Source organism: Odocoileus virginianus, chromosome 24, assembly GCF_023699985.2.
Source record: "Odocoileus virginianus isolate 20LAN1187 ecotype Illinois chromosome 24, Ovbor_1.2, whole genome shotgun sequence".
NCBI classification, from domain to species: domain Eukaryota; kingdom Metazoa; phylum Chordata; class Mammalia; order Artiodactyla; family Cervidae; genus Odocoileus; species Odocoileus virginianus.
The window spans coordinates 22,298,744-22,326,441 of record NC_069697.1 but is presented as its reverse complement, the minus strand read 5'-3'; the positions used below and the strand labels follow the sequence as shown (position 1 = coordinate 22,326,441).

General features: G+C 41.6%; 1 protein-coding gene across 10 annotated transcripts in view; it reads left to right on the top strand.

Annotated features, from left to right (window-relative positions):
* The window catches only part of TMCC3 (transmembrane and coiled-coil domain family 3), a 276,327-nt gene that overhangs the window by 190,100 nt on the left and 58,529 nt on the right, over window positions 1–27,698 (top strand). The window contains exon 1 of one of the 10 annotated variants that reach the window (XM_070454339.1): window positions 20,560–20,794. The exons of 8 other annotated variants lie outside the window; for them this stretch is intronic. Coding sequence is in view for 1 of the 2 variants with exons in the window: in XM_070454332.1 (XP_070310433.1) it covers window positions 20,717–20,794 (78 nt within the window). In the remaining variant the exon portion in view is untranslated. Of the gene's footprint in view, window positions 1–20,559; window positions 20,795–27,698 lie in introns of those variants that run through there. One more of the 10 variants, XM_070454332.1, reaches the window with a different exon arrangement.

Below are 27,698 nucleotides of genomic sequence, written 5' to 3'. Positions count from 1 at the left end.
GCCTTGAGTTTGCATCAGTTGCTAGCTGATTTCTTGTACCTTTTTGTGCCTCTCACCATGAACATTAGGTGATGGGTATGAAAGATATGGAGAAGGAAATGGTAGCCCACTCCAGTATTTTTGTCAGGAAAATCCCATAGACAGAGGAGCCTGTCAGGCTACAGTCCATGGGGTGGCAAAGAGTCCAATGCAACTGAGTACACACACACACACATAAGACATACTCAGTAAATTTCCAATTTAGGTAAGACATGCTAAAGGGTCTGCTTTGCATTTCCTTCAAATAATTCAAATAACCCTTCAAAAGATTGTGAATTTTTTATCACTGATTCGTTAAGGTCAGACAGCTGGGATTTCAATTGATTTGTACCTAAATATGTATTAATTCCGGAGAAGGCAATGGCACCCCACTCCAGTAGTCTTGCCTGGAAAATCCCTTGGACAGAGGAGCCTGGTGGGCTGCAGTCCATGGGGTCGTGAAGAGTTGGACACGACTGAGCAACTTCACTTTCACTTTTCACTTTCATGCATTGGAGAAGGAAATGGCAACCCACTCCAGTGTTCTTTCCTGGAGAATCCCAGGGACGGAGGAGCCTGGTGGGCTGCTATCTACGGGGTCGCACAGAGTCGTACACGACTGAAGTGACTTAGCAGCAGCAGCAGCATGTATTAATTCATACTTTCTTAGAAAGTAAAAGTCGCTCAGTCATGTCCGACTCTGTGTGACCCCATGGAATTCTCCAGGCCAGAATACTGAAGTGGGTAGTTTTTCCCTTCTCCTGGGGATCTTCCCAACCCAGGGATCAAACCCAGGTCTCCTTCATTACAGGCAGATTCTTTACCAGCTGAGCCACCAGGGAAGATTAAATATGTATTAATTCATACTTTCTTAAGTAAATGTCAATTATGCTGCCAAAGTTTAAACTGGTAAAAATCAGAGATGGAACAGTAAGGAATAAACCCAAGGTTTCAAGAAATTTTATATAATGCCATTGTAAATATCAGTTTTGAACGTAATATAACTTGGTCTATTTATTTTCTTTAAAAGTGTGGGGAAATTGGGAAGGGTTGGTGTGTGGTATCAGACAGACTTGGGTTTAAATCAGTCCCTCCCCGTGACAGTGGGCAGGTTTCCTAACATCTCTCAGCCTCAGTCCCTCAGTCCCCCTGTCCTGGGACTGTGACAAGGATGCTGTGAGGTGTGTGTGTGTGAAAGTGCAAGGACATGGACCTGGCTCTGCACCTGCCCACAGCCTCTCTTCTCTCTTTTCTCCCGCCCCTTCCTCTAACCATCTTACCGACTTAGTGAGTCATTTTACATATCTGTGGCTCAGTTTCCTCATCTGAAAAACAAGGCTAGACCATACACTCTTGAAGATTCTGAAAAGCTCTGCAATTCTAGGTTTTAAAAGTAAAATATTAATTAAAAAGAGTTCCTGCTTGGAAAAAATATTGGCACCATGCTGAGAATTATGACTGATCTGTAAATGAAAGTGTCTACAGACCATGAACTGGATCTGTTCTTTATGCCAAAAGTAGATTTTTCTGAGAGCAAGTTAATTGGAAAATTTGGAAAGCACCAATAAGTTCTTGCATTCACCTTAAAAGAGCAATCAAATTCCATATCCTGTGGTCTTGAAGTGAGTAATGGAAGGATGTAAATATTTATTGAAATGAGAGTGCAGCAGAGAGAAGATCTGCTTTGTCTACTGGTGGGTGGTAACACATCTATGGATCATTGTTTGCACTAAGCATTTAATAATCCCATCTGTTGAAAATGTATATTCAGAGGTACTTTGAAACTGCTATAAGCTACCTAGAAATTGGCAGGGAAATACTCCTGGAGAGATTCCAAACTCTGCAGTAGACCAAGAAAACCAGTATAAATCAATATGTAATTATAAAACCCCATCTTTAGCCAGAGCTCTTTAAAAGATTTTTTTTTTTTTTACTTAGGCATGGTATAGATTTTTAACACCAGAGTCTGGGACTGTAGAGTCCTTTGCTAACCTCAGATTCAGTTCTGTTTATTTGACCTGAAAAACCCACTCTTCATTTGACCCCACAATAGCAGAACTTCCTTCTATCTCCACTCCCAGCAGTTGCTATGGCATCATCTCCTTATATCTCCATGCTTTCCTTGTCTCCCAGGTCCTTTTAAGTAGATCACATCTCATTTCAAAAATGAATCACCGAGCTTTATAACAGCTTTATACTTCTTTTTCCATCCTATTACGTCTTTTTCACATCCAAAATTCTCTTGGTCCATCCTGCATTTCACTCAGAGAAGTGCCAGTTACAGCATGGTCTTACCTCTCAAGTGTATTTTATTTTTCTTACTGTACCTCTCTCTTTAAAAATATCAATCCACTGGTTTTCCTTTTCTCCCAGCTCTTCTGTTTCTCTCCCCACACTCTCCTTTTCTGCCCGTTTATCACTGGGCCCTACACATATGTTTTTATACAGAGATATGACACATTGAGAATTGGAGAAAAGGCTAGGTATTTTGCAGGAGCTGTTAGAGGCAATTAATGGTCCATTACTTCTTTAGTGGGCTTTCGTGGTGGCTCAGACAGTAAAGAATCTACCTGCAAGGCAGCAAATCAGGGTTTTATCCCTGGTTTGGGAAGATCTCCTTCAGAAAGTAATGGCTATCCATTTCAGTATTTTTGCCTGGAGAATTCCATGGACAGAGGAGCCTGGTGGGCTATAGTCCATGGGGTCACAAAGAGGTGGACATTACTGAGTGACTAACACACACACACACACACCTCTCTTTAGTTATCTCTTGGGATGAAATCTTTTACATAAGTCTATGTGAAATTTAAGTAGGAGTTTAAGAGAGTACCTAATCAAAATGAGCAGTTTTCTACAAAAGAAATCAGGCATTCCCCACCCCTCCACCTCCTACAGGTCATGGAGTTTCTCTGTGGGCTTAGAGATCCCTTCTCTTTCACTTCTCAGCTGCTGTTTCTCCCAGCCTCACAGCATGGCTGCTTACATGTATTTGGCAAATTAATCATCCCATAAGTAGTGTTTGGGGCTGCATTGTGTCCCCCTAAAATTCACATGTTGAAGCCCTACCCTTTCATACTTGAGAACATCACTGTGTTGGAAAAGGGGATCTTTAAGTTAAGATGATTAAGTTAAAATGAGGCTGTTAAGTTGGGCCCTATGTCGGTCTGACTGGTGTCATAAGAAGAGGATCTTTGACCACACTGAGACACCTAGGATATAAGGGCACAGGGTGATAGCCATGGAAAAAAGGCAAAGCGTCGAGGAGGGTGCCATGTGCAAGCCACGGAGATTGGCCCCAGAGGAAACAAATCCCTGTTGGTCCATTGATCTTGGACTTCCAGAACTGGGAGAAGATATGTTTCTACTATTGAAGCCACTCTATCATTGAAAGTATTTTGTCATGACATCCCCACAAACTAATACCAATGGTGATAGCAATATCACATCTGTGTTACGAGGTCACTACAAGACCACGCAGGAGGATCGAAGCTATGAGATCTAGAAAACAGGCTTTTGAGCAGGAAATAAACTCCTGTGGGAGATGATCTGAGCACATGCGATATTGATAGGCAACGTGTTTGAAACATTCGTTTCTTTTCAAGCCTGGTTTTGGGGTTTTTGCCTCCCTGGAAGTCAGGGAAGAAATTCCACCACTTGCTCAGAACTGCAGAAAGTGTAAGCAAGCCCTGCGACACGCGGATCGCACTGCCCCTGCCCTGAGTGTCTGATGCGTGGGGTTACACCGACAGTAACTGGCTTAGATCTGGGTGAGTGAGGGTCACACTGAGCTTTGCCTTGGTGAAACAACCCAGGTGGGGGTGAGTCAAGAGGCGCTGTTCAATAGAGTGGAGCACTGTCAGTGTGCGGCTGGACTTGGTTCCAGCTTTATGGAGTTAACTTCAAAGAAGTTCTTAGAAGTACTTTGCACAGTAACTGAGTCCCTCCATGGATTTACTGGCCTGTACCGCAGTTCTGAAATTTTGACCTTCATAAAGCTGCAGTGACTTCTGGCTTGGTTCAGTACATTAAAGAAGAAAAAATGTGTTTTATGTACCCTGTTGTGTGGGCATCTTTAAAATAAGTCCTTAAAAGTACTCATTTCTGTTCCTTTCTATTACCATTGTGTAGGAATGGTGTGTTCACTGTGTGTAATTTATGTGGTGCATAGTCCACTTGGAAATCTCAATGAATCATCAGTAGTAGAAAATATGACATAATTTTCAGAGATGAGTTGCACCTGAGTGTTTTTATTTTGGTGTGAGAATCTAGTGCAGTTTTCATTTTCTCCATGGGAACTACCAGTATTTTCCTTTCCCCACTGATTTATAATGCTGTCTCTGTCATAGATTATGCTACTAAATATGCTTGAGTCTATTTCTGAGCTCTCTCTATTGGTCTTATTCCTGGTCATGGTAACTGATCAGTTTCTGTTTCATTTATCAATTAATTTAGGGGAACTTGTCATTTAGTTGATATTGCATCTTTCCTTCTATGAGCATAGAATTCCTCATTATTAGCTTTAGGCTTTCTTTTATAGAACAATTAATTAAGAAAAAAACAACTTGTATACACTGTATTCAAGTTCCCAAACATTTATGAAAGGATTTCCATTGTAAGAACCACAGTGGGCAGTGGCAATGAGCAAGTTAGTCCTCCTATTTCAAAATGATTATAGTCTAGTAGAGAGGGTGTGGTAGATATGCACAGTTTATTTAATATAAATTAGACTGTCAGGAATTCCCTGGCAGTCCAGTGGTTAAGGTTTTATACTTTCACCGCCTAGGACTTGAGTTCAATCCCTGATAGGGAAACTTAAATCCTGCAAGCCGCCTGATGTGGTCAATAAGAATATTAGACTATCATAAATATGGTACTAAAGTTATATATAACATGCTAGCAGGGAAGGAAGATTAATTTTGACCTGAGAGATCATTTGAGGAGAAAGAGATATGCATAAATAATAGTATGTTTATATTTGTCTCATATTTTCTGTAATGAGATTTAGAGAATACTTAGAGATTTAGAGAAGATTTAGAGATTTAGAGATTTAGAAAACACAGTCAACCTCTGTGTTTTCATATTTTGGCAACTAAATAAAAGTGGCCTTTGTTGTTTATGTTAACATGTAGTCAGTACCAAAAATATTAATGAATATTTTACATTTGGGGGTGCTCAATCCTCAAAATGTAACTTAATTAAAATAAAATTAAATTAAAAATTCAGTTCCTCAGTCCCAGTAGGCACATTTCAAGTACTCACAGGCCACATATGGCTAGTGTCTGTTGTGTTGGACACTGCATCACTAGACAATCATTTATTATGCAGTTAATCTTTATCTCAATGAGGGAAAATATTTAAAACACAATAATTTAAGTAGGTGCTTGTGCACTGGAATTTTATGAATAATATACATTCTAATTGATAACCTGTATTCTAATGGTTTATATCTAAGACATTATGCCATTTTTGAATTGACAAAATGTAATTCCATTTGTAAAAGGATCAGATGGAACTAATCAAGCTTGGGAAAAACTTCATCTTGGTAGAGCTGTGTCTAGAGAATAGTTTTACAATTATGAGTGTCAGGAGGTCACAGTGATATTTATGGATTTTCTTCTTCTTTGGGAGCAGAAATTCCAAATCAAGCTTTATATTTGGTATTTTATCATATGTTTGTTTGTTTTTCCTCTTATTACCTGCAAGAGTCCCTTTTCACGGTTGAAAGGGTGATTATTGTTTTTAGCTCCAAATGACCAAACCCTGTTGCATTTTTGGTAACTTCTGATAATTCATGTGTGTGTGCGCGTGTTAAGTGCATGTTCATGCTCATAAGCAGGGGTGGCTACCAGCTGGGTACCCTGCATGATGCTTTGTTAGCTATTTTAAATCTTGTGCTTAGGGTAGCAGTTTTTTTCTTTTGTGAAAGACATTCCTTCAATGGAATGTCAGAAATACTGGCTGGGAGTGCATCAACCACAACTGATCTGGCAAGAAGCAATGAGAAATAATGGAACTGTAGAATACCTTTCAATGATGTCAGCTAGGATGGTGAGTACTTCTAAATACTGGTAGGAAATTTAACCTTCCCTTCCACAGTGATCTGAGAATTGAGTTCTCATTTTGCATTTTGAAATGAAAAACTGGAAAGCTAAAAGAAGAAGATTTACAAGGAGCCTTTAGATAAGGTCCTAATGATGTAATTTTGAATTTCAAAAGCCCTGCTCATTTTCTTTCTTCAAGGAAAGAACAGGAAACAAGAAGCTTAGAAAATAGAAATCATCTTCATGGGGCTATTAGCAATGCTGCTGTTCATTAAACTCTTCAAGAAATGCAGGAAAAGATCAAGCAGGAGGTGAGGAGCAAGTTCATATGAGCTGAGTGTTAAGTGAGGCTCCAGGCATCAGTGGAGTTTCCAGATGCCTTGAGGTTCTTCCTTGTTCCTTTTCTTAGTGATGCCAATATAAATTAGTTAAGAGACAGTTACTGGGTGCGGTGTGAATGGGTGCAGTTATCCCCATTCTACAGGTGAGGAAACTGGGGCCTAGAAAGATTAAATAAATTGTCTAAGAATATTTACCTAAGTGGGCTTTGATATTAAATAGGCCTGGAATTTGGACTTCACTTTGGCCATTTATTAGCTGAAAACCCTTGGTCAGATAACTTATTTAGAGACCCAATTGCCACTCAGCAAAAAATGAAAAAAATAATAGCATGTACTATCACAGAGATGGGGGCAGGGGAGGTGTTTGGCATAATTCAGAGTTGGTGCATTTAAAATTCCAGTGCAGATGGAGTAGGCTGCTCCTATTCTATATTATCCAAAAGACAATAATAACTATCATCTTTTGCTGACTCTGTACAGAGCACTGGACAGATGCCATAGGAAAACACAAAAGTAATAGAGGAAGATTTTTTTCCTTACTTTTCAGTAGCAAAATGTTTCAGGGCTTCTGCTAATCATTTTGCTCTGAACATTTGGGGTAGGTCAGGGAGAATTAGCATTTATGATACTTTATACTGGGCATTTTGTTTGACTCTGGGTCAATCAGTTTGGCTGCCTACGACCAAAAAGCCATACTTTGTAAAAATTAGTTAAGATAATGAGAAATAGGCTCTAGTTAGCTTTTTCATGCATTTGATTTTCAGCAACAGATGACAGACATTAATCAGAAAATATAATTCTCAAATACAGCTTCTACAATTTACCCATTTGTAGTTGATGACAGTTGGGTTATTTCCTGCTGGGGACTCTTACCACGTTGAACATCCTTTTCTGTTCTGGTTGACTAGTCTCCTGTAGGAAAGGGGTCCCCAACTTCCAAGCTGATACCTCCTGTCAGATCAGCAATGGCACGGGATTAGAAATAAAGTGCACAACAAATGGAATGTACTTGAATCATTCCAAAACCATCCCCCTAACTTCTGGTCCATGGGAAAATCGTCTCCCATGAAATCACGAAATCAGTCCCTGGTGCCCAAAAATTTGGGGACCACTGCTCTAGGATACATACTGATGAGTGGAGAGGTTGACTCATAGGATAGGCATGGCCTCAACTTTATGAGATAATGCCAGATGGTGCTTCAGAGGGGTTGTACCTGTTTATGTTCTCACCTCCAACATGTAAGAGTTCCTGCTGCTCCAGGTCATTGTCAGCACTAAACTAGAATACTTTAAAAATTTTTGTCAACCTGACAAATTAGGGTTATCCTGATTTTTTGTATAGTATTATTACATAAGCATTTCCCCATATGATTACACATTCTTCCTAAGTATAATTTGCAATAAGTATACTCTCTTTTTGTAGAACTATCATAATTTGTATCATTAACCTTTTATCTTTATAAACAATAAACAACTGTTTCACAACAATCCTTTAGATTGCTCCGAACTTTGCAGAATGATAAAACACTGTGATGGGCAGTCTTCGTCTATAAAACTTTTCCTGTGTTGTATTACTTTTTTTAAAGATAGAGTCCTAGAAATGAATTATTTTGTCAAAGTATACAAGCGAAAAAAAAAAAAAAAAAACCACCCAACTCTGTGTTATGTGGGAGCAGGTACCTTGAAGACGAAGGGAATCAAAGGTTAGTGTGACGAGAAGTTGACCTTTCTTGGTCCAGAGCTTGGCCACAGGCTCCTACTTTCTTAGTTCTGTTACAAAATTCATGAGGATAAGGTATGACATTGGAGTGCACCCTCTTCCTTAATAGGATACTTTCCAGGATAAGGCCAGTTGTTGAAGTCTTACTGATCAGGAGAAAAATGTGTCACATGAAGACAGATTTTAGGTTTTGTTTTGTTTTCTGTAGACATTTATTGAGCTGTCATTTGGAAATGTTTTTCACATTGTCTTGTAATCCTTAGCAATAATAAGGTAGATTCTTTTATCATTCTCAGCTTACAAATGAGAGAGTCAAGTCTTTATAGCTAACTAGGTAGTAACATCAAGATTAGAATCCAGGCAGTGTGTCTCTCCAGTGTGTACGGTCCTGCCTCCCTGCAACAGTAGATGAACGTCTCTACTTAAATGTTTATCTGACTGATAGAAGCAACAGATGCTGTCAGAATTCAGAGACGGGATACCTGAGTGTAAACTGGGGTGGACAAGGAAGGTTTCAGCAAGCAGCATCCTCCCTTTTGGTTGGACTGGGACTTGTTTAGACATCACATCAGATTTCTCTGGCAGTTTCATCTCCCACCATCCTTATCTTGCAAAGTGAATTGATAAAGTGCAAAGTGAATTCACAGACACTGTGTTCCTGAAGTGAAGCTAGCTCAACCTTCAGGCTCAGTAAGTGTTTGATGAGAAAGAATTCTCCTTGGCTGGTCATGCATAGCATGAAGTCAGCTAGAGATCAGAACACTGCTGCTTGTGTGGTGAAGGGAAGTAGGAACCTTGAGCGTCACGACTCTAGTTAAAGACGTAACCAAAAGGAACACGTTGTGCCGAGTACAGAGTAAGGCATTTTCATCTAGGTTTGTTTTCTGTCATTGTTGTGGCTTCTGGGAAACTGCAGGAGCAGACAGCCAAGAGTCATAAACGGTGATCAGACAATGCCACCCTTTCCTAGTAAATGGGAGGTCAAGAGGTTAAAAAAAACATAGCACTCATATTATCATGTGTGTGTTACAGAATGTAATTCAGAGACTCAGACCAATATGGGAACTCCTCAGCAGAACAGTGAAATTCTCTATTCAATGTAGAGAATATGAATTTTTGCATTTTACTGAAAATGTTGTTGTTCAGTCACTAAGTCATGTCCAGCTCTTTGTAACTCCGAGGACTGCAGCATGCAAGGCTTCCCAGTCCTTCACTGTTTCTTGGAGTTTGCTCAAACTCATGTCCGTTGAGTCGATGATGCCAACCAACCGGGAACTCACTATGTAATGAGTTTTTTGAACTAGAACCAAATCTATAAACTGTGTTGTACTCTTCCAACCAAATCAGGACTTAATTGTCAGTCATTTATTCAAACAAAAACATAGAATGACTGCTTCTCTGTTAAAATGCTGAGCACTGGGCTGGCTCAGGATAAAGGACTAGCCCCTGGCCTCAAAGTCTTCAGAGTTGACTAGAGCTTCAGACACAGTGTCACTGCAGCTAGGGGCTGCTGGCGGTGATCTCATTCGTGGGCACCACCTATGGTCTGGCCCTTACTTGCCGATCTCTACAGCTGGTCCTTTCCTGTGCTGTGCTAAGGGGCCAGAACCTGGAGGTCCTGTGGACTGCTCCTCCAAAGAAAAAATTCTCTCTACCACCCACTCCCACTTGCTGTGTTGTTCCCCCTTCCCCAAACCCAGAGATTTTCCTGTGAAAACTATCCCAATTGCATCTACATTTAAAATACATTGTATTTTATTTATTTTAAAAATTATGCATTTTTGGTTGTGCTGGGTCCTTGTTGCCGCTCATGGACTTTCTCCAGTTGGGGTGAGCGGAGGCCACTCTTTGTCGCGGTGCAGCTTCTCTTGTTGCGTGGCCACAGGTGCTAGGCACGCACAGGCTCAGTAGTTGTGGCACATGACCCAGTTGCTCTGGGGCATGTGCGATCTTCCTGGACCAGGAATCAAACCCTGCATTGGCAGGCAGATTCTTACCTACTGTACTACTAGGGAAGTCCTAAAATGCATTTTACATTAACATTTTAATTTTGAGATAATTATACAGTCACCTGTAGTGATAGGAATATTACAGAGAGATCCTGGGTACCTTTTATCTAGTTTCCTCAAAAGTAACATCTTTTGTAGAATTAGTACTACAAATAACATGGTAGCATTGAAACAATTCACAACTTTAATCAGATTTTTTTTCAGTTTTGCTTGTGTAATTGATCATTGAACAACACAGATTTGAGCTGCGTGGGTCGACTAATACACAGATTTTTTTTTTTCAGTGAACACCTTCCATACTATACCTGCAGTTGGTTAAATCTGAGGATGTGGAACTATGGATATTGAGGGTTGACTATGGGAGCATCTGTGGGTTTTGGTATCTGCAGTGGGTCCCGGAACCAATGCCCCATGGATACTGAGGGACAATTCTGTGTGTGCATGTGTATTTATTTTTCTGCAGTTGTATCACATGAATGAGTACTGTCTGCCACTACAGTCAAGATACAGAAGACTTCCATGGTCACAGGATCCCTGGTGTTGCCCTTTGATTACTCTATTCACTTCCTCCTGCATCCCCCTTCCTCCCCACCCAGTTCCTAATCCTTGGCAATCACCAGTCTTGTTTCCATTTCTATGATTTTGTCATTTCAAGAATGCTACATGAATGAAATCATCATGTGGTATATAGCCTTTGGAAGATTAGCTTTTCTCATTCAGCATAATTCCCTCAGTACTCATCCAAGTTGTTGTATATCATTGGTATGTACCATTTTCTTGCTAAGCAGTATTTCATAGTATGGATGTCCCACAGTTTGTTGAACCATTTATCTGCTGAAGGCCATCCGGGCCATTTCTAGTTTGGGGCTTTTGTGAATAAAGCTACTATGAACATTTTTGTGTAGGTTTTGATGTGAACATATGTTTTCTTCTCCCTGGGATAAATGACTTAAGAGTGTAATTGCTGAGTCATATGGTATTTGCATATTTAGTTTTATAGAAAAATGCCAAATTATTTTCCGGAGAGATTGTACCATTTTACATTCCTGCCAGAAATGTATGAATTATTTAGTTTCTCCATATCCTTGCCAGAATTTAGTGCTCTCACCATTTTTTATTATTACCAGTCTGATAGGTTCTCATAGGTATGCCATGATGTTTCAATTGAGGTTTTAATTTGCATTTCCCTAATGGCTAATAATGCTGAACCTCTCTTCATGTGTGACCTGCTATCTGTATATCTTCCTTGATGAATTATCTATTCATGTCTTTTGCCCATTTTTCAGTTCAGTTCAGTTCAGTTCAGTTTAGTCACTCAGTCATGTATGACTCTTTGTGACCCCGTGAACTGCAGCACACCAGGCTTCCCTGTCCATCACCAACTGCCAGAGCTTGCTGAAACTCATGTTCATCGAGTCAGTGATGCCATCTAACCATCTCATCCTCTGCCATCTCCTGCCCTCAATCTTTCCCAGCATCAGGGTCTTTTCCAAGGATTCAGTTCTTCACATCAGGTGGCCAAAGTATTGGAGGCTCAGCTTCAGCATCAGTCCTTCCAATGAATGTTCAGGACTGATTTCCTTTAGGAATGACTGGTTTGATCTCCTTGCAGTCCAAGGAACTCTCAAGAGTCTTCTCCAACGCCACAGTTCAAAAGCATCACTTCTTTGGCTCTCATCTTTCTTTATGGTCCAACTTTCACATCCATACATGACTACTAGAAAAACCATAGCTTTGACTAGACAGACCTTTGTTGGCAAAGTAATGTCTATGCTTTTTAATATGCTGTCTAGATTGGTCATAGCTTTTCTTCCAAGGAGCAAGCATCTTTTAATTTCATGGCTGCAGTCACCATCTGCAGTGATTTTGGAGCCCAAGAAAATAGTTTCTCACTGTTTCCATTGTTTCCCCATCTATTTGCCATGAAGTGATGGGACCAGATGCCATGATCTTAGTATTTTGAATGTTGAGTTTTAAGCCAGAATTTTTACTCTCCTCTTTCACTTTCATCAAGAGGCTCTTTACAGTCTCTCTGCGCTTTCTGCCATAAGGGTGGTGTCATCTGCATATCTGAGATTACTAATGTTTCTCCCTGCAATCTTACTTCCAGTTTGTGTTTCATCCAGCCCAGCATTGTGCATGATGTACTCTGCATAGAAGGTAAATAAGCAGGGTGACAGCTTATTTACAGCCTTGACATACTCCTTTCCCAATTTGGAACCAGTCTGTTGTTCCATGTCTGGTTCTCACTGTTGCTTCTTGACCCACGTACAGATTTCTCAGGAGGCAGGAGGCAGGAAGGGTGCTCTGGTATTCCCATCTCTTGAAGAATTTTCCACAGTTTGTTGAGATCCACACAATCAAAGGCTTTAGTGTACTCAATGAAGCAGAAATAGGTGCTTTCCTGGAATTCTCTTGCTTTTTCTATGATCCAGCGGATGTTGGCAATTTGACTTCTGGTTCCTCTGCCTTTTTTTTAATCCAGTTGGGTTGTTTATTGTTTTTACTGCTGAGTTTTGAGAGTTCTTTATATATTATGGATACTAATCCAACTAATTTGTTGCATTTGTGGTTTTGCAAATATTTCTTCCCATCTGTATTCTGTTCTTTCATCCTCTTAACAAGATTTTTACAAAACAAAAGTTTTTCATTTTGATGAGATAAAATACATTTTTGTACTTCTTAATGTAGCTTCATATCTTCAGGGAAGATAAATGTTAGGGATCAGTTTCTTAAACACTTGAAGTCTCCATGTAGAATCCTCTTTTAAGATTCATTGCTCTTAGCAGTGAAGACACGGACATAGACACCGACACATGACTGATGGACAAGAGTGAGGGAGAAGAGGGAGAGGGCAAGATGAATGGAAAGAGTAGCATGGATACATATACACTAACATATGTGAATAGATGGCCAATGGGAATTTACTGGGGACCTCAAAATGGGGCTCTGTAATACCGTAGAGGGGTGAGAATAGGCCGGAGGTGGGAGGGAGATCCAAGAGAGAGAGGACATATGTACACCCATGGCTAATTCATGTTGATGTATGCCAGAAATCAAACTAACGTTGTAAAGCAATCATCAGTCAATTAAAAAATTTAAAAAAGATTCATTGCTCTTGAGAAATCAGTAGCATGAAATTGTTAAATTTAAAAAAAAAAAAAGGAAACTTAGAAGGCAAGTTTACAAGCCTGCAAAGTTTGAATCTTTTTACTTTCCTGTTTTTATCAAAATCTTGCCAAGTGGAAGTTATGGGTTTCTGTGCCAGATGATTGCTAATGCTAAATAAATAGCAGCAATTGTTTTCTTACAGTTATATAGAACATGCTATCTTGAAAATTAAATATAAACATTAAGAGTGGTCATTTCCAGTTGGCTGTAAATCAGGTGGTTAAAATTAGAGATTAATATTTGTGTCAGCCTTGGAAGCTTCTAGTCTGGGGTATAAACAAATTATATGTTTATATTTTTTATATATATCAGCATGCATTCACCTTAAGCTATTTGAATAAATTTTAAAAATCTGATTTATTCTTCTCTTTCCACTCTCCTTAAATCCTTAGGAGAAAAGCTTGCTGTACTTTTTGTCTTATATATTTTCCCTGGAGAAGGAAACTTCCCTCTACTATTAAATAAAAATATTATGTGAAGGGAAATACATTTTCCTTTACTTTATAAGAGGCTTACATTTTCATCTTTAAAGTCACACTTTCCTTTATGTTTATTTCCTTCTCCCTGCTATAGTGACACGAAGCCTAACATACCTAAGGAATTGAGTTTCACCAGGAGACGACTTTTTCCCTTTGCCCCACCACTGTACCAAGGATATAAATATCTTTGCATTCATAGGAACCTTTTTTTTTTTTTTTTTTTGGCAGTCCGTCTCCCTGTCTAAATGGGATAGAGGATTGGACATGTCTTCCTCTTTAAAAAAAAAAAAAAATTATTATTTATTTATTTTTGGCTATGCTGGGTCTTTCTTGTTGCACACAGTCTTTCTCCAGTTGCAGCGAGTGGGAGCTATCTCTAGTTATGGTGTGCGGGCTCTCATTGCAGTGGCTTCTCTTATCGTGGAGCACAGGTTCTAGGTGCGTGGGCTTAGTAGTTGTGCACAACCTTAGTTGCCACCTAGCATATATGTTCTTAGCTCCTGGACCAAGGATCGAACTTGTGTCCCCTGCATTGACAGGCAGATACCTAACCACTGGACCACCAGGGTCATCCCTCTTATTCATTTTAATATCCTCAGCACCAGGAACAGAGCCCATCACATCAAAGAGGCTCAATAAGCAATCGCAGAGTTCACAAATTTCAGTAACTACTTAGTATATGAAAATTAGTAACACTCATTGTTCAGCACATTTTCATCCTTATAATATTGTTCATTCCAACCCCTGGAGGGCAAAAGCTACCTTCTGCTTACCTCTTACTCGTTTTTAAAACCCTAGTGCTGGGGAAATAACTAGGCATTTGATAAATGTTGCATCTATCCATTCACTCAGCAAGTATGCATTGAATACGGGATACTATGTTAGCAACCAAGACTTCACACACTTACGTAGAAGGCATCATCTTTTCCTTCAGGTAACCTATAATCTAGTTGGGGGAGGTCACATGCAAAACACCACACAAAATATTTAAATAACGTGATAAGATAACTTTTGTGCTCAAACAAGAGGTATAGACAATAATTAGTTCAAGAGTCTAGGAGGTCATCTGTCATGGACTGACCAAGGAAGGCTCAATTAGTGGCCTGATAAAAACTGTGTCCCCACTGGAAAATTCTTTGCTCACTCTTCCTCTGTGTTGTCCTTAGTTCCTGCTTTCTCTTGAAATGCCACCCTTCTCACTGTCTTCTGTCTACCCAGACCCAGCATTAAATGTATTAAGGTTTTAAAAACTGGTTTAAGTAAAAAGAGAAATAACCAGAAAGGAAGGGAGGATCTAGCCACATTTGATGTGGTGGATCATCTGCCATGATGGCATCCAACAGTTCTCCCATCCCTGTCTGTGCGTACTGCTCCAGTCAAGAGTGGATGCTACTGCTCCCTCCCTGAGCCTGGTCTGGGCTTTTGACTCATTCTAACCAATAGAATGTGACAGAACTGCTACTCTGCCAACTCTAGGCTAGCCCTTAAGAGGTTTGGCATCATTTACTTTTGATCTCTTGAAAACCACTCACCATGTAAATAAGTCCAGCTATCCCAATAGAGAGAGGGGAGCCCTGGAAGAAGGGAGACTATGAAATATATAACTATTTTGTTTAAATATATAAACATATATAAATTGAGATAGAGGCCTGGCCAGCCCCAGGTATTCCAGCCACGCCCATTCCTCTTGGTGCTGACAGGCGAGTGAAGCCATCTTGGATACTCCAGCTCCAGCCAGTATCACAAGGAGCAGAGAAAAGCCAAACTCTGCAGACTTGCTCAAAATGCAGGCTCATAAGCAAATGAATAGGAGCTGTTGTAAGCCAATATATCTTAGGGTGAAATGTCATGTGGCAGTAGATAGTGGGAAAGGTAGATTCAGTGCTCCAACAATTCAGCAATGAGTGTTTCTCCTTTCATGGCTGTTATCCCTCGGGGAGGAAGTTGTCTTTGATGTCTACCACACACAGCAGGAATGCCCACCATGGCATCAGACTTATATTCTACCGGTTGAACCCTGTGCCAACTTGATGGGCTCAGCTCTTTCCCAGCAGTTACTGCAGAAGTCTCAGGGGAGACTCTGATTGGCTCTGACTGGGTCACGAGCCTCTTTCTGCACAAGTTGAAGCAACTCTGATTGGCCAAGTCTGGATCACGTGCCTCTTCCTGGTGCCAGAGGTCCTGGGTGGTCAGTCTCACCTAAATTACTTGAATTGAGGGTGGGGTTTGAGAGTAAAAGGCTGGATGCTGGGGCAGGCAGAAACAACAAATATGTACTATGAGAATCGAGTACAATCCTATCTCTTTTATGAAGCATTTTCTCACTATTTTACACTATTACGGCTCTAATGACTCGGCTTGCTGCTTTCCTGTTGAGAACATGCTGCATTATTGTGCCTTACACTTTGGAAGTAAATTCTTAGTTTACACCCTAGATTTTGTACCTTTATCTTCCGTATTGTTCTGATTGCATTTGCTACTTTAAAGGGGCGATTTTTAAAAAATTTTAATTACCTTTTGCAGAGAGAGGCTTTTGGAGGCTTTTATCAGAGGCACAGATAATTCTTACATTGAAGAAAAAATGTGTGTGTTCTCTCTCTCTCTCTCTCTCTCTCTCTCTCTCCCCCTGAGTCTGACAAAACCTGCATTGCCTGCAAAAGAAGGCACATGGTCTATTTTCCCCATGGGTCCTAATTCCAAATAAGAGAGCCAGTGGTGATCTACACGGCTGTTTTCTTTCTTTTCTTGGGAGCTTGCTCTTGTGCTGTTTAATTTGGGCTTTTAAAAACATTATTTTGTATGAGTGCCCAGTAGAGCAGCTTTTGGGCAACTGACTTATGAAATAAATCAAAATGATCTAAAAAAGAACATCCTCTGTTAATTGAAATTGAAGTGAGCCTAATATAGTTTTAATTCATTCTTTTTGTGGAGGATCAGCGTTTCCTTCCAGAATGGAGTTCTTCTAAGCAACACCAAGACAGTAATAGAAATGGAAAATAGCTGCCTGCTGTCACACTAACCAAAGCCCAACCTTGGCTTGTCAGAGACCTTACTTAGGTCTGACCTCTCTTAAGTTACACACAGATACAGTTACACACACATGTACATGCATACACCTGATCAAAATAATTTTTACAGTCCTAGGTACCTGAAAAAATGAGTCATCAGGCAAATGAGGGGGAAAAACACAGAGACAGACTCTCACAGATTTCAGAATGGATCTTTATAAGATTACATTGGCATAAAGACAATAATAACAGACTGTCTTGCCTTTATATCAAGATTTATACTTGTAAAGTGTTACTCAGTTCAGTTCAGTTGCTCAGTCATGTCTGACTCTTTACGACCCCATGAACCACAGCACGCCAGGCCTCCCAGTCAATCACCAACTCCCGGAGTCTACCCAAACCCATGTCCATTGAGTCAGTGATGCCATCCAACCGTCTCATCCTCTGTCGTCCCCTTCTCCTCTTGCCTTCAATCTTCTCCAGCATCAGGGTCTTTTCCAATGAATCAGCTCTTCGCATCAGGTGGCCAAAGTCTTGGAGTTTCAGCTTCAACAGCAGTCCTTCCAATGAACACACAGGACTGATCTCCTTTTGGATGGACTGGTTGGATCTCCTTGCTGTCCAAGGGACTCTCAAGAGTCTTCTCCAACACCACAGTTCAAAAGCATCAATTCTTTGGCACTCATTAGATTTGTGTATATGAGTAGATATTCCACTGTTGACTTAAATCCAGGATTAAGGATGCTGTCATCACAGCTGTCTTTTAAGTCTTTGTTATCTCTAGAATTTTAAATTATTATGAAATATTGTGTATGTGTGTAGGCATGAAAACATATCTATTATACCAATAGCCATTGAGTAAATATGGCATTATTTATAATCTTGTTTCCCTTTCCTCTTGAATCTTTCTTTATCTCTGCACTAGAGGTAAATACTCTCCTGAAATTTGTGTACATCATGCTCTTAACTTTTCTTAATAGCTTAGCTGTATATCTTTGTTCTCCTAAAAATGCCATTTATTCTTCCTATTTAAACTTTACTTGAATAGAATCTCAACAGGCAGTTTTATGTGGTTTGCTTTTTTTTGTTTCTCAGTACTGTTGATGAAATTCATCTATATTGATTATTTTTAGCTCATTTTGTTTGTGGCTTATCTTTTCACTTTATTTTTTTTTTCATGAGCAAAAAATTTAAAACAGTGTAGTTGAATCTTTATGGTTTATGTTTTTTGTGAACTACTTTTTATGACTTGAGATCAGAATGATATTCTTCCACTTTCTTTCAGAATTTTTAAAAATTGTATTTTCTCCTTTAGGTCTTTAATCTATCTGATACTGACTTTGGGGTATGCCTTGAGGTAGGGATCAGTTTTTTCTTTCCTCCCAAGTGAAAAGACAGAGCATTTGCTTAGAAAATTTCAGATATTCCCATCTTTCTCAGAATTAAACTCGAAGTTCTTAAAATGGTCTAAATTACCCTATATGACCTGGTCCTTTGAAATGTTTCTGATTTCATCTACTGTTGTTCCAGGCAACACTGGCCTCCTTGCTCTTCCTGAACACTCCTAAATGTTCCTGCTTTGGGGACTTTATATTAATACTTGCTGTTCCTTCCATCAACAGTCTTCAGACATCTACGTGGCTAGCTCCCTTTCTTCCTAGATCTCTTCTCAGATGTTACCTTATCGTGGAGGCCTTCTGTGGCCACCGGAGCTAAGATCTTATACACACTCACATTTGAAATCTCTTCTCTGCTTTGGAATAACTCACCTAAAAAACTCTCTGGGACTGCTGTGGCTGTTTCATATATGAGGCGTATTTTTAAATGTTGATTTAACTTTTGAATGATTTTAGGACTCTATGGGGTTTTCCATTTCTTCTTAAGTTAGTTTTGATAAATTTGTCCTCTTCACTTAAAAAAATATATATATTTAGAAACCCATGACTTTTTTTTAGAACTTTTTATTTTATATTGGGGTAAGGCCAATTAACAGTGTTATGATAGTTTCAGGTAAACAGTGATGGGACTCAGCCATACATGTGTGTGTATCCATTCTCCCCCAAACCCCCCTCCAATAAAATATATGTTTTATTTCACTTTTTAAATAGTCAATGTATGCACACAATTCAAGCATTCAAGTTCAAAAAGTATATATGATGAGAAATAAACCTTCATCCGTTCCTTCTAGCTACCTAGTTCCTGTCTCCTACCATCAGTTTCTTATCTATTTCTCTAGTTTCATGTTAATTCTCCCCCAAATATGCTATGCATATTTAACCACACATATATATATATAGTTTTTATATAAATGGTGGAATACTATATATATATTATTCTGCACATTCCTTTTTTCACTAACCAGATATGTTAGAGATATCTCTGTAGCTATACATCGAGAGCTGCCATTCTATTAGGCACCTAAGACTCCACTGGATGCCTGTATTGTAATTTACTTAATCTTCTTCTGAAGGACATTAACTCAATTATTGCAGTAGCTTTCTAGCCAGTGTCCCTTACCCATCTTTAATCAGTGCATCTCACAGCTATTAGATATTTCTTCTTCTTTAATTTCCATCCTGATATTGTCTTGTCCCCTTTCAGAAGCCTACAGCAGCTGCCCAATATCCAAGAATAGGGCTGAACTAATTAGCCTTGAAGTAGAGCCCTGCACCACATGGTCGCCGCCTACTTTTTCCATCCAGTCTTTCTGTTCTTGAAGAGACTCCCTAAACTGGTGGCTTGAGGTTTTCCAAATGTACCTTTGTTTTTGGGCTTCCCAGGTGGCGCTAGTGGTAAAGAACCCATCTGCCAATGTAGGCAGAGGTAAGAGATGCAGGTTCCATCTATGGGTGGGGAAGATCGCCTGGTGGAAGGCATGGCAACCCACTCCAGTATTCTTGCCTGGAGAATCCCATGGACAGAGGAGCCTGGCGGTCTACAGTCCATAGAGGTTGCCCCGAGTTGGACGTGACTTGTCATGCACCTTTGTTTTTATGCTCAGGATTTTTCTTCTGCCTGAACTTCCTTTCTCCCTCAGCCCTTTGAAGGAGAGGATCACAATCCTCCTCCTTCTGGGCTGGTAAGGTCTAACTCTAACTCTTCTCTGGAGCAGCTGCACTTTCAGTATTTCAACTCATTCTCCCACTGGTACACCGTCTATAACCAGATGAGGTGTTTTCACGGTCTCCTCTAGACTCCATATTTCTGTGGGGAGGCACTCTTCACTCGAAATAGGGAATACTAAAATGAAAAGATGTATCTTGATTTTCAAGTAGTTTCCAACATAAAGGTGAGCCAGACTTGCAAAATAAAAATACATAACACTATAGATGGTTGTTTAAGGGGAACTGTAGTCTTTGCTCAGTGGAATCAGAAGAAGAAAAATATGAGCTCTTAAAAAGAAAGAAAGCTAAGAAACAACAACAAAAAAACTCTGATCCCTACCCCAGGGCCTAGCACGATGCCCCATAAGTACATGTTGAATAAGAGTAACGTGAAAGGAAGCATTAAAGGCATGCCTCAACATCTTGACCAAAATCCATGTTTTATCAGGTAAGTCAACAAATAGTGTAGATGCCACTCATCTCTTGAGTGAAAAGAGGGCAGTGTGGAAGGAGGTGGTATCAAGTTTAAGCAAGCGAGAGAGGCAGAGCCTAGGCACCTGGAGAGGGTCTCGGGAGGGCGGGGCGCGCAGGGGGCGCGGCGGAGCCGGGGGGCGGAGCCTCTCGCGTCCCTGCCCCGCCTCCCCCCGCCCTCCCCGTTCGCCGCGGCGGCGGCGCAGGGCGGCCGCGCGGGTGTTGGCAGCTGCCGCGGGAGCCCGCACCGCCCCCTGGCCGAGGCTCCCCCGGGCGAGCCCGAGCCGGAGCACGCCGGCTGCTCGCGGCGCGGCGGCACTGGACCCCGGGAAAGTTCCCGGAGCCAGCGCCGAGATGCCGGGCAGCGACACGGCGCTCACCGTGGACCGGACCTACTCCGACCCGGGGCGGCACCACCAGTGCAAGAGAAGGGTGAGGGTGGCGGTCGGTGTGGCGGTGGGGGCGCCCTCCGAGGGGCGAGGCTGGGTGGGCTTGGGCTCCCGCGAGAACGACCTCGCCCTGCGCGTCTCGCCGGCTCGCTCCCTCCCTTCCCTGCGACTCGGAGCCCGGACTTCCCAGCACCTTTCGGGCTGACGGGGAAGGGAAGGGGGGCGTGGGAGCTCGGCCCGCGGTTCCGAGACCTCCGGGGTGGGAGCAGCGCCAAGGCCAGGCCCACCGCCGCTCGTCGGACCCCGCGCGCCAGGGTCTCCTCGACGACCGGCGCTCCGCCGCCCTCTCCGCCAGGGAGCGCTCGCTGCGCGGGGCCAGACGCGAGGGGATCCCGCCGCCCGCGTCGTCTTGTCCCGGAGTTCGGCCTCCCGGCTTCCTAAGCTCAGGTGCTGCCGCCGCGCCTCGCCAGCCGTCGGGTCTTTGGGCTCGGGGCTGTGCGCTGCCGGAGCGCGGACAGGCGGCCGACCCCGCTTCCCGGTTTCCCGCGGCCGCTCCTCCGGGCTCTGCCCCAGTGAAAAGTCAGTCTTGCGCGCTGCCTGTTAAGAGTTTCTAGTCGTGAGGAGCAGGCGCCCTCTCCATTGTTTGCTGTGTAATTTGCTGTTGCTGATTTTGGCTGTGGGCGAAAATAGCTTTTCAGAGTGAGCAGCGGAGACGAGCCATGTAGTGCTCGAACGGGGAGGGAGGCCTCAGCCTGCGCGCCGGTCCCTCGGGAGAGAGGAAGCCTCACCTGGCCCGGGGATGTTTTGCTCTCCCAGGGCTGTTTGATCGTCCAGGTTGAACACTTGGCTCTCCTCTTGACTGGTTGAGCTGCCATTTAGAAATGCACCTCCTCTGCCTGGCATTTATTCGGGCGAGGATTGCCTGAAGGTGTTCTTTGCGCTAACTGCCCTCTTGCACGATCTTAGTCCTTGAGTGTCAGCCTCTCTGCTTAAAGTTCAGGAGGTAGGATCTTGCTCGCATCTGTTAATCAGTTTCACAAAATGATTTAATTTTTTTCGGATTAAGTACATTTAGTGGAGTAATACTTATCTCCAGTATCCAGTCCGCACTCCCCTCCCCGCAAAAGAATTCTCCTTCTCTTTTTCTGCACTTTCAAAAGTTCCATAACAGTTTGTAATGAAAATAGCTAGAAACTCCATTTGAAAGAAAATATTGATAATAAGAAATCTTTGATTACCTCAAGTTAGAAGTTTGTTGAGGGATGGCTGCTGATTAATACACTGTTAGCTGCAAAGGAAGATGAAAATCTTTTTCTGATGCTTTGTAATCAGGGGGATGTGTGGTCCATAGTGTTGTAGTTGACGGAAAGACATTTCAGGATTGAAAAAAATGTGGAAGCTGGGTTTCTCTTGTCACAACTGTGATAATCTTTGTGTAAACAACAGGATTAGTAATCTTTGAGGGAGGGATGGCTCATTGTGAACCCATTTAAGCAATTTGGCAAAAGCACACGGAACTTTCCAAAACTCAGCTCTTTTTAGCTTAACTACTGAGATGGAAAGTGGCAAAGCAGATGTGTAAGTCAGCAGCAGACTTTATCTCTGCTGTATCTGCTGCTGTTCCATTTCCACACCCATCTTTCCTGTTAAAGTAGGGGAACCATTTGTGAAGGGGGTTTCTTATTTTGTTTAAAATTCTGTTGACTGTGTTAAAGTATTACATTGTTAGCATAGAGACACCTGGTTTTTATATAGACCATAGATTAAAACTGAGTTAGACTTATATATACTGATTATTCTATATTAGCTTATATAGGGCAAGTGAAATCTGGTAAGGGCTGGACAAAATCAAATTGAGGAAGCCTAGAAATCCAGTGGACATTGATCGCAAGTTCTACAGCAAAGACCTTTACTCAGATGGGGCTGATACACTTTTGATCTGTCCTGAAGGCTGCCATAAGGCTGCTAGAATGAAGGCCAGGTGGAAGCAATCTTCGGATGCAGAAAACATCCCATTAGATGATTTTAACTCCTGTTTTGTGGTACTCATTTGAATGTAGCTATAAAAACGTATTTTCTTTACACTCAGAAAGTATGTGATGCTGAGGAAAACCTCAAGGAACACTGATACTTGATTTCTTGATGTCCCCTTTGCCTTGACAATAAATCATCTAGTATAGGATTCATTTATTTATTTTTTTGATGGGAATATAGTTGCTTTACAGTATTGTGTTAGTTTCTACTGTACAGCAAAGTGAATTGACTATATGTTTACCTGCATCCCCTCTTTGGATTTCCTTCCCATTTAGGTCACCAGAAAGCATTGAGTAGAGTCCCCTGCACCATACAGTAAGGTTCTAATGTGGGATTTAAAAAGAACCTTTTTGTGGACTTATTTGGTAAATTAGCTCCCCTAGAAACATTATAATGAGAAATGGAGGTGTGCGTGAGGAGTTGATTAACCTTTCAGAGATAAGAAGTTTACCCCTGGCTAGGGGCTAAGACTTAGTGAGATCAAGTTCTTGTTTACCAAATGGTCACTTTCTGTGTTCAAAATTGATACCCTGTTGAGAGAGCAGGGAAAATAGACATCTTGCTTGCTGAGCTTGTTTAAGCCTTTGAGACTGGAATAATAATGAGGCAGTGTACTATTTTAACAGTGCACAAGTCTATTTTTTACAGCCAGGTGGATTAACCTAAATTCCGCACCCCGCCCCCCCTTGGTGAAAATGTAATGTAACTGATGAATTCTGTGATTGTCTCTAAGCTGACAAGTCAGGGTCATTCACATTTTTAAACTTCATCTGCGTAAAACTCAGAAATGGTACATGTTAAAACTCACTGCACATTATATCCCTTGATTTTAAAAGAAAGAGCATACATAATTAGGATCTTACTTTTTTTTTTTCATGCCCTAGATAGTTAAAGCCTATTATCTATTTAAGAATATAGGCAGTCTGCTTTCTATCCAGTAACTGGTTTTTATTAATTATGTCTGAATCAAATTTTTGTCAGTTCTAATTTTAAGTGTCCTAAAATGCCATCTTCAGCCACTGGGGTCTAGAGCCGAACAGCTGTGACTCTGGAAACAGAAGACTTGGATCATAGCTGGCTCTTCACACTTCCCAACTGGGTGACTGTTGGGGCAGGCTCTAACCTTCCCAGGCCTTCAGTTGCCCATGTATAAAAGGTGATAATGATTCCCACTTTGGGAAGTGATTGTGAGTCTTCAGTAAGAGAATCTGAAAAACAGTGGTTGTGTGTACTCAGTAGTAGCTGTTTTTCTCCATGTGTGAGATAAATAATTTTTTTTTCCTTATGCTGTTGGGCCACTGATCAGAACTGCTAGTTGTCTGGAGTGCCTGCCTTCCCCGCATCTCTAGTCTGTCAGCCATGCCACTGGATCTCTGACATTTCTCTGGAATCCTTTCCTTCTTCCCGTCTTCCCCAGACATCCCACCTTAGTTTAGCCACTTACGACCTCAGCAGGAGATAGCTGGTGCTTTACCTTCCTCTCTGATGTCATCAACTTCTATTCCATCCTGCCTGCACAGACCGGACTGTTCTGTCTACAGAACCGCTTTCATGTAGCCCGTAGAAGACAGACCCTGTGCTAGTTAGGGCTGCTTACTAAGCACTTGACCTTGGACCTTATCGTTATCCTAGGTCTTAGCTTCCTCTTCCACACCGTTGATGTGTGGTGAGTGATAAATGAGTCATGTCTATAAAATGTCAGGTACACAGTAAGACTCTATAGATGGTAGCCAGTTTTTGTTATCACTGTGTAAGACATGAGTTTGAGCAAGCTCCAGGAGTTGGTGATGGGCAGGGAAGCCTGGTGTGCTGCAGTCCATGGGGTTGCAAAGAGTTGGACATGACTGAGCAACTGAACTGAACTGAAGTACGTATTCATAAGCTTGAGAATGGAAAGACTGCTGATTTTATGAAAAATAAGAGACTTTTCTTGGATTTTAGCATATGGTACCTTCCTCCATTGCACGTTCCTCATCAATTGATTGCTTACATGTTTGTAAACTATAGACACTGGCGCTGTGAGAGCAGGAGGCTTCATTCAGCAGGTATTTCTGAGCACCTTCTCTGTGCTCACTGCTGTTCTAGGCATCAGCAATGTATGGGTGATGAAATAGTCTGGCCTCTCTGGAAATTTAGTATCTAGTGAATGTATCTTTTTTATCCTTGCAGTTCCAGGAAATACCCTTCTCTTTTACAGGCAGAAGTGATGATAGTAAGTGCAAGTCTCTAGTGTCTGAAGTAAAACCTGTGTCAGGCATGGTTGCCACCTGCAGTACATCTTTAAACCTTCTGAGGTGTGGAAATAGATTCAGAACTGCACAATGAGTAATGGCCAGAGGCTGTCAGGGAGAGGAAGATGTCAGAGCCCTTCTCACTGTGGAAATGGTTGGGCAGTGATGTAATAGTTGATGATTGTATGCTTACTTCCTAAACAGGAGTCAGAGTGAGTGGAAACAGACTTCTGTTGTAGGTGACACTGACCTGGTGAAGGGGTAACCTGAGTGAGTGGTCTGTGAGTACAATTTTTAATCAGTGATTTGTTTTCTTCTAAAGAGTTAATTTAAGGGATGGTGAGTAGATGAATGTGTGAGTTGGAATTGTCTTCAGTGTAGCATGAATGGATTGATGTGGTGTGTGTTTTTTGAGTGATGCTTTGCTGTGGGCCTCGCCGGTTCTCCCTTTAGAGGAAAACGAATTGCCAGCCTCCGACAACACGCCCGCTTGTCACATCCGCTGTGGAACACCAAGACAGCTGCTACCAAGTTGGATCACAGGATGTGTTTGCTTCAGACCCACTGCCTAAATTTCCAGGTCTGCTGTTAAGGCCAGAAATGAGCCTCATGCTTCTGGGTGGAAGTTGCCCAGGTCTTGACTTAGGAGAGGCTGCTAAGTCAAGCCCAGCTTGACTTTATTTCAGCCCTGCTGTTTCTTTGTTTAATTGTGTTTTTGTGTTTTCAGTCAAGCGCGGTAGGGGGGGGGGGGTGGGGGGAGTGGTGAGGGAGAAGAGAACCATGAATCACTGTACTGTGAATCAGAGTGAGGACTTCATATTCCTCAGAAAAGGAACATGGGGATATATGATCTATGCATAATCCAGCTGCTTCCACTGACTTGGGGGAGGGCGATGCTGCTTGAAGCAGAATGTAGTGTCTTGTGTCGATTATTCTTTGTAAGAAGGCAAAAAGAATGTAAATAAAGAGAAGAATGCAGCAACAGTGATGATAGCCAATAGGTACCAGTTCCTTACTATATACCAGGCGTCAATATTAAATACTTCAAATGCACTCCTTAATCCTCACAATATCCTATTTACAGTTCCATTTTACAGATGGGAGAGTTAAGGCCCAGGCGGGTTAAGTGATTTGTCCAAGGCCTGTGGCTGTTGGGAAATAGTGGAGCTAGGGTTTGATGAACCCAGATCTAATTCTAGAGCTTGCATTTTAGCCACTTCCTAATCTTCTGCCTCTGAGCTGAGGGCAGGAGAGCAGTTCTGTCTTCATAAACCTGCTCAGTGCTTGGGGATGAATGTGCTCACCCTCTGCTGGGGGCCCGCCAAACTGCACACTCGAGATTGTTAGGAGACTGCACACTGCTGGTGCCCTGCACGTAGTTGTTTGTTCCCAGTAAGCGTTTGGTGGATGAACAATTTAGAGGGATCATTTGTAAAGTTCTTATAACGCCTAGGGTGTAAGAATTTTGGCAGTAGTTGGGGACATCTTCAAGGCTGTTGAACAAGCTTACAACTTAAAGATGTTGTTAAAGAATCATATTCTTCCTGGCATATTTTCTATAGAGGATGAGCAGTGGAAGGACGGAACAAGGGTGGTTGCTTCTTGTGATGGTCGAGTCACATTCTGGCCTCATGGGATCTCTCTGTAGGACTCAAGCTTCACTGGGCGGGCATGTTCTTCTAACCCTTAAGGCAAAGATTGGAAAGTTAGACTTAAAGATTTCACCGTGTCAGAATTGGGAGAGAATTCAGACTTACTCCACATTGTTCTCTTTATACTTTGCAAAAAGAAATCCAACCAGACCATAACCAGATAGAATGACTGCACACTGATTAAGGACTAACCATTATACCAGCTCCTGTCTTAGAAGAGAATTTCTTAAAAGAAGCTACTTAAAACACTTTTCAAAGTGAAGTGAAGTCACTCAGTTGGGTCCGACTCTTTGCGACCGCATAGACTGTAGCCCACCAGGCTCTTCCGTTCATCCATGGGATTTTCCAGGCAAGAATACTGGAATAGGTTGCCATTTCCTTCTCCAGGGGTATCTTCCCGACCCAGGGATCAAACCCAGGACTCCCACATTGTAGGCAGACGCTTTTACCATCTGAGCCACCAGGGAAGTCCTTAAAACACTTTAATACCATACTAATTGCTAAATTATGTGATAAGCATCTCAAAATTTAACTTGATGAAAATTTTAATTATTTTCAGTAGAGAATTAATTGATGAACAGATTTAAAATTTTGTGATTTTCGGGTGAAAAAAGTGAATTTGAATAATTTGCTGTTAGGCCATTATGCTTCTGAATTTATTTCCAGATTTCTGGTGGGGTTGGAGTGAATAGGAGGGGTAACAATTCATATATTAAACTACTTAGCTGTATTGGATCTGCTGCAGCTGTTTTAAAATTATCTTTTCTGGGGCTTCCCGTGTGGTTCAGTGGTTAAGACTCTGCCTTCCATTACAGGGACACAGGTTTAATCTCTGGTCAGGAAACTAAGGTCCCACATGCTGTGGGGTGTGACTAAAATTTTTTTAAAAAATCTTTTTTGAGATCCCTTTTATGGTCTTTTTTTTTTTCCTCTTTCTAAAATCAAGTTTTGTGATGTGAATTCATCTTTGTCTTGATCTCCTACCTGTTGGGAAAGGGTATTGGGAAAAAACATGTGCCAGATGCAAAAG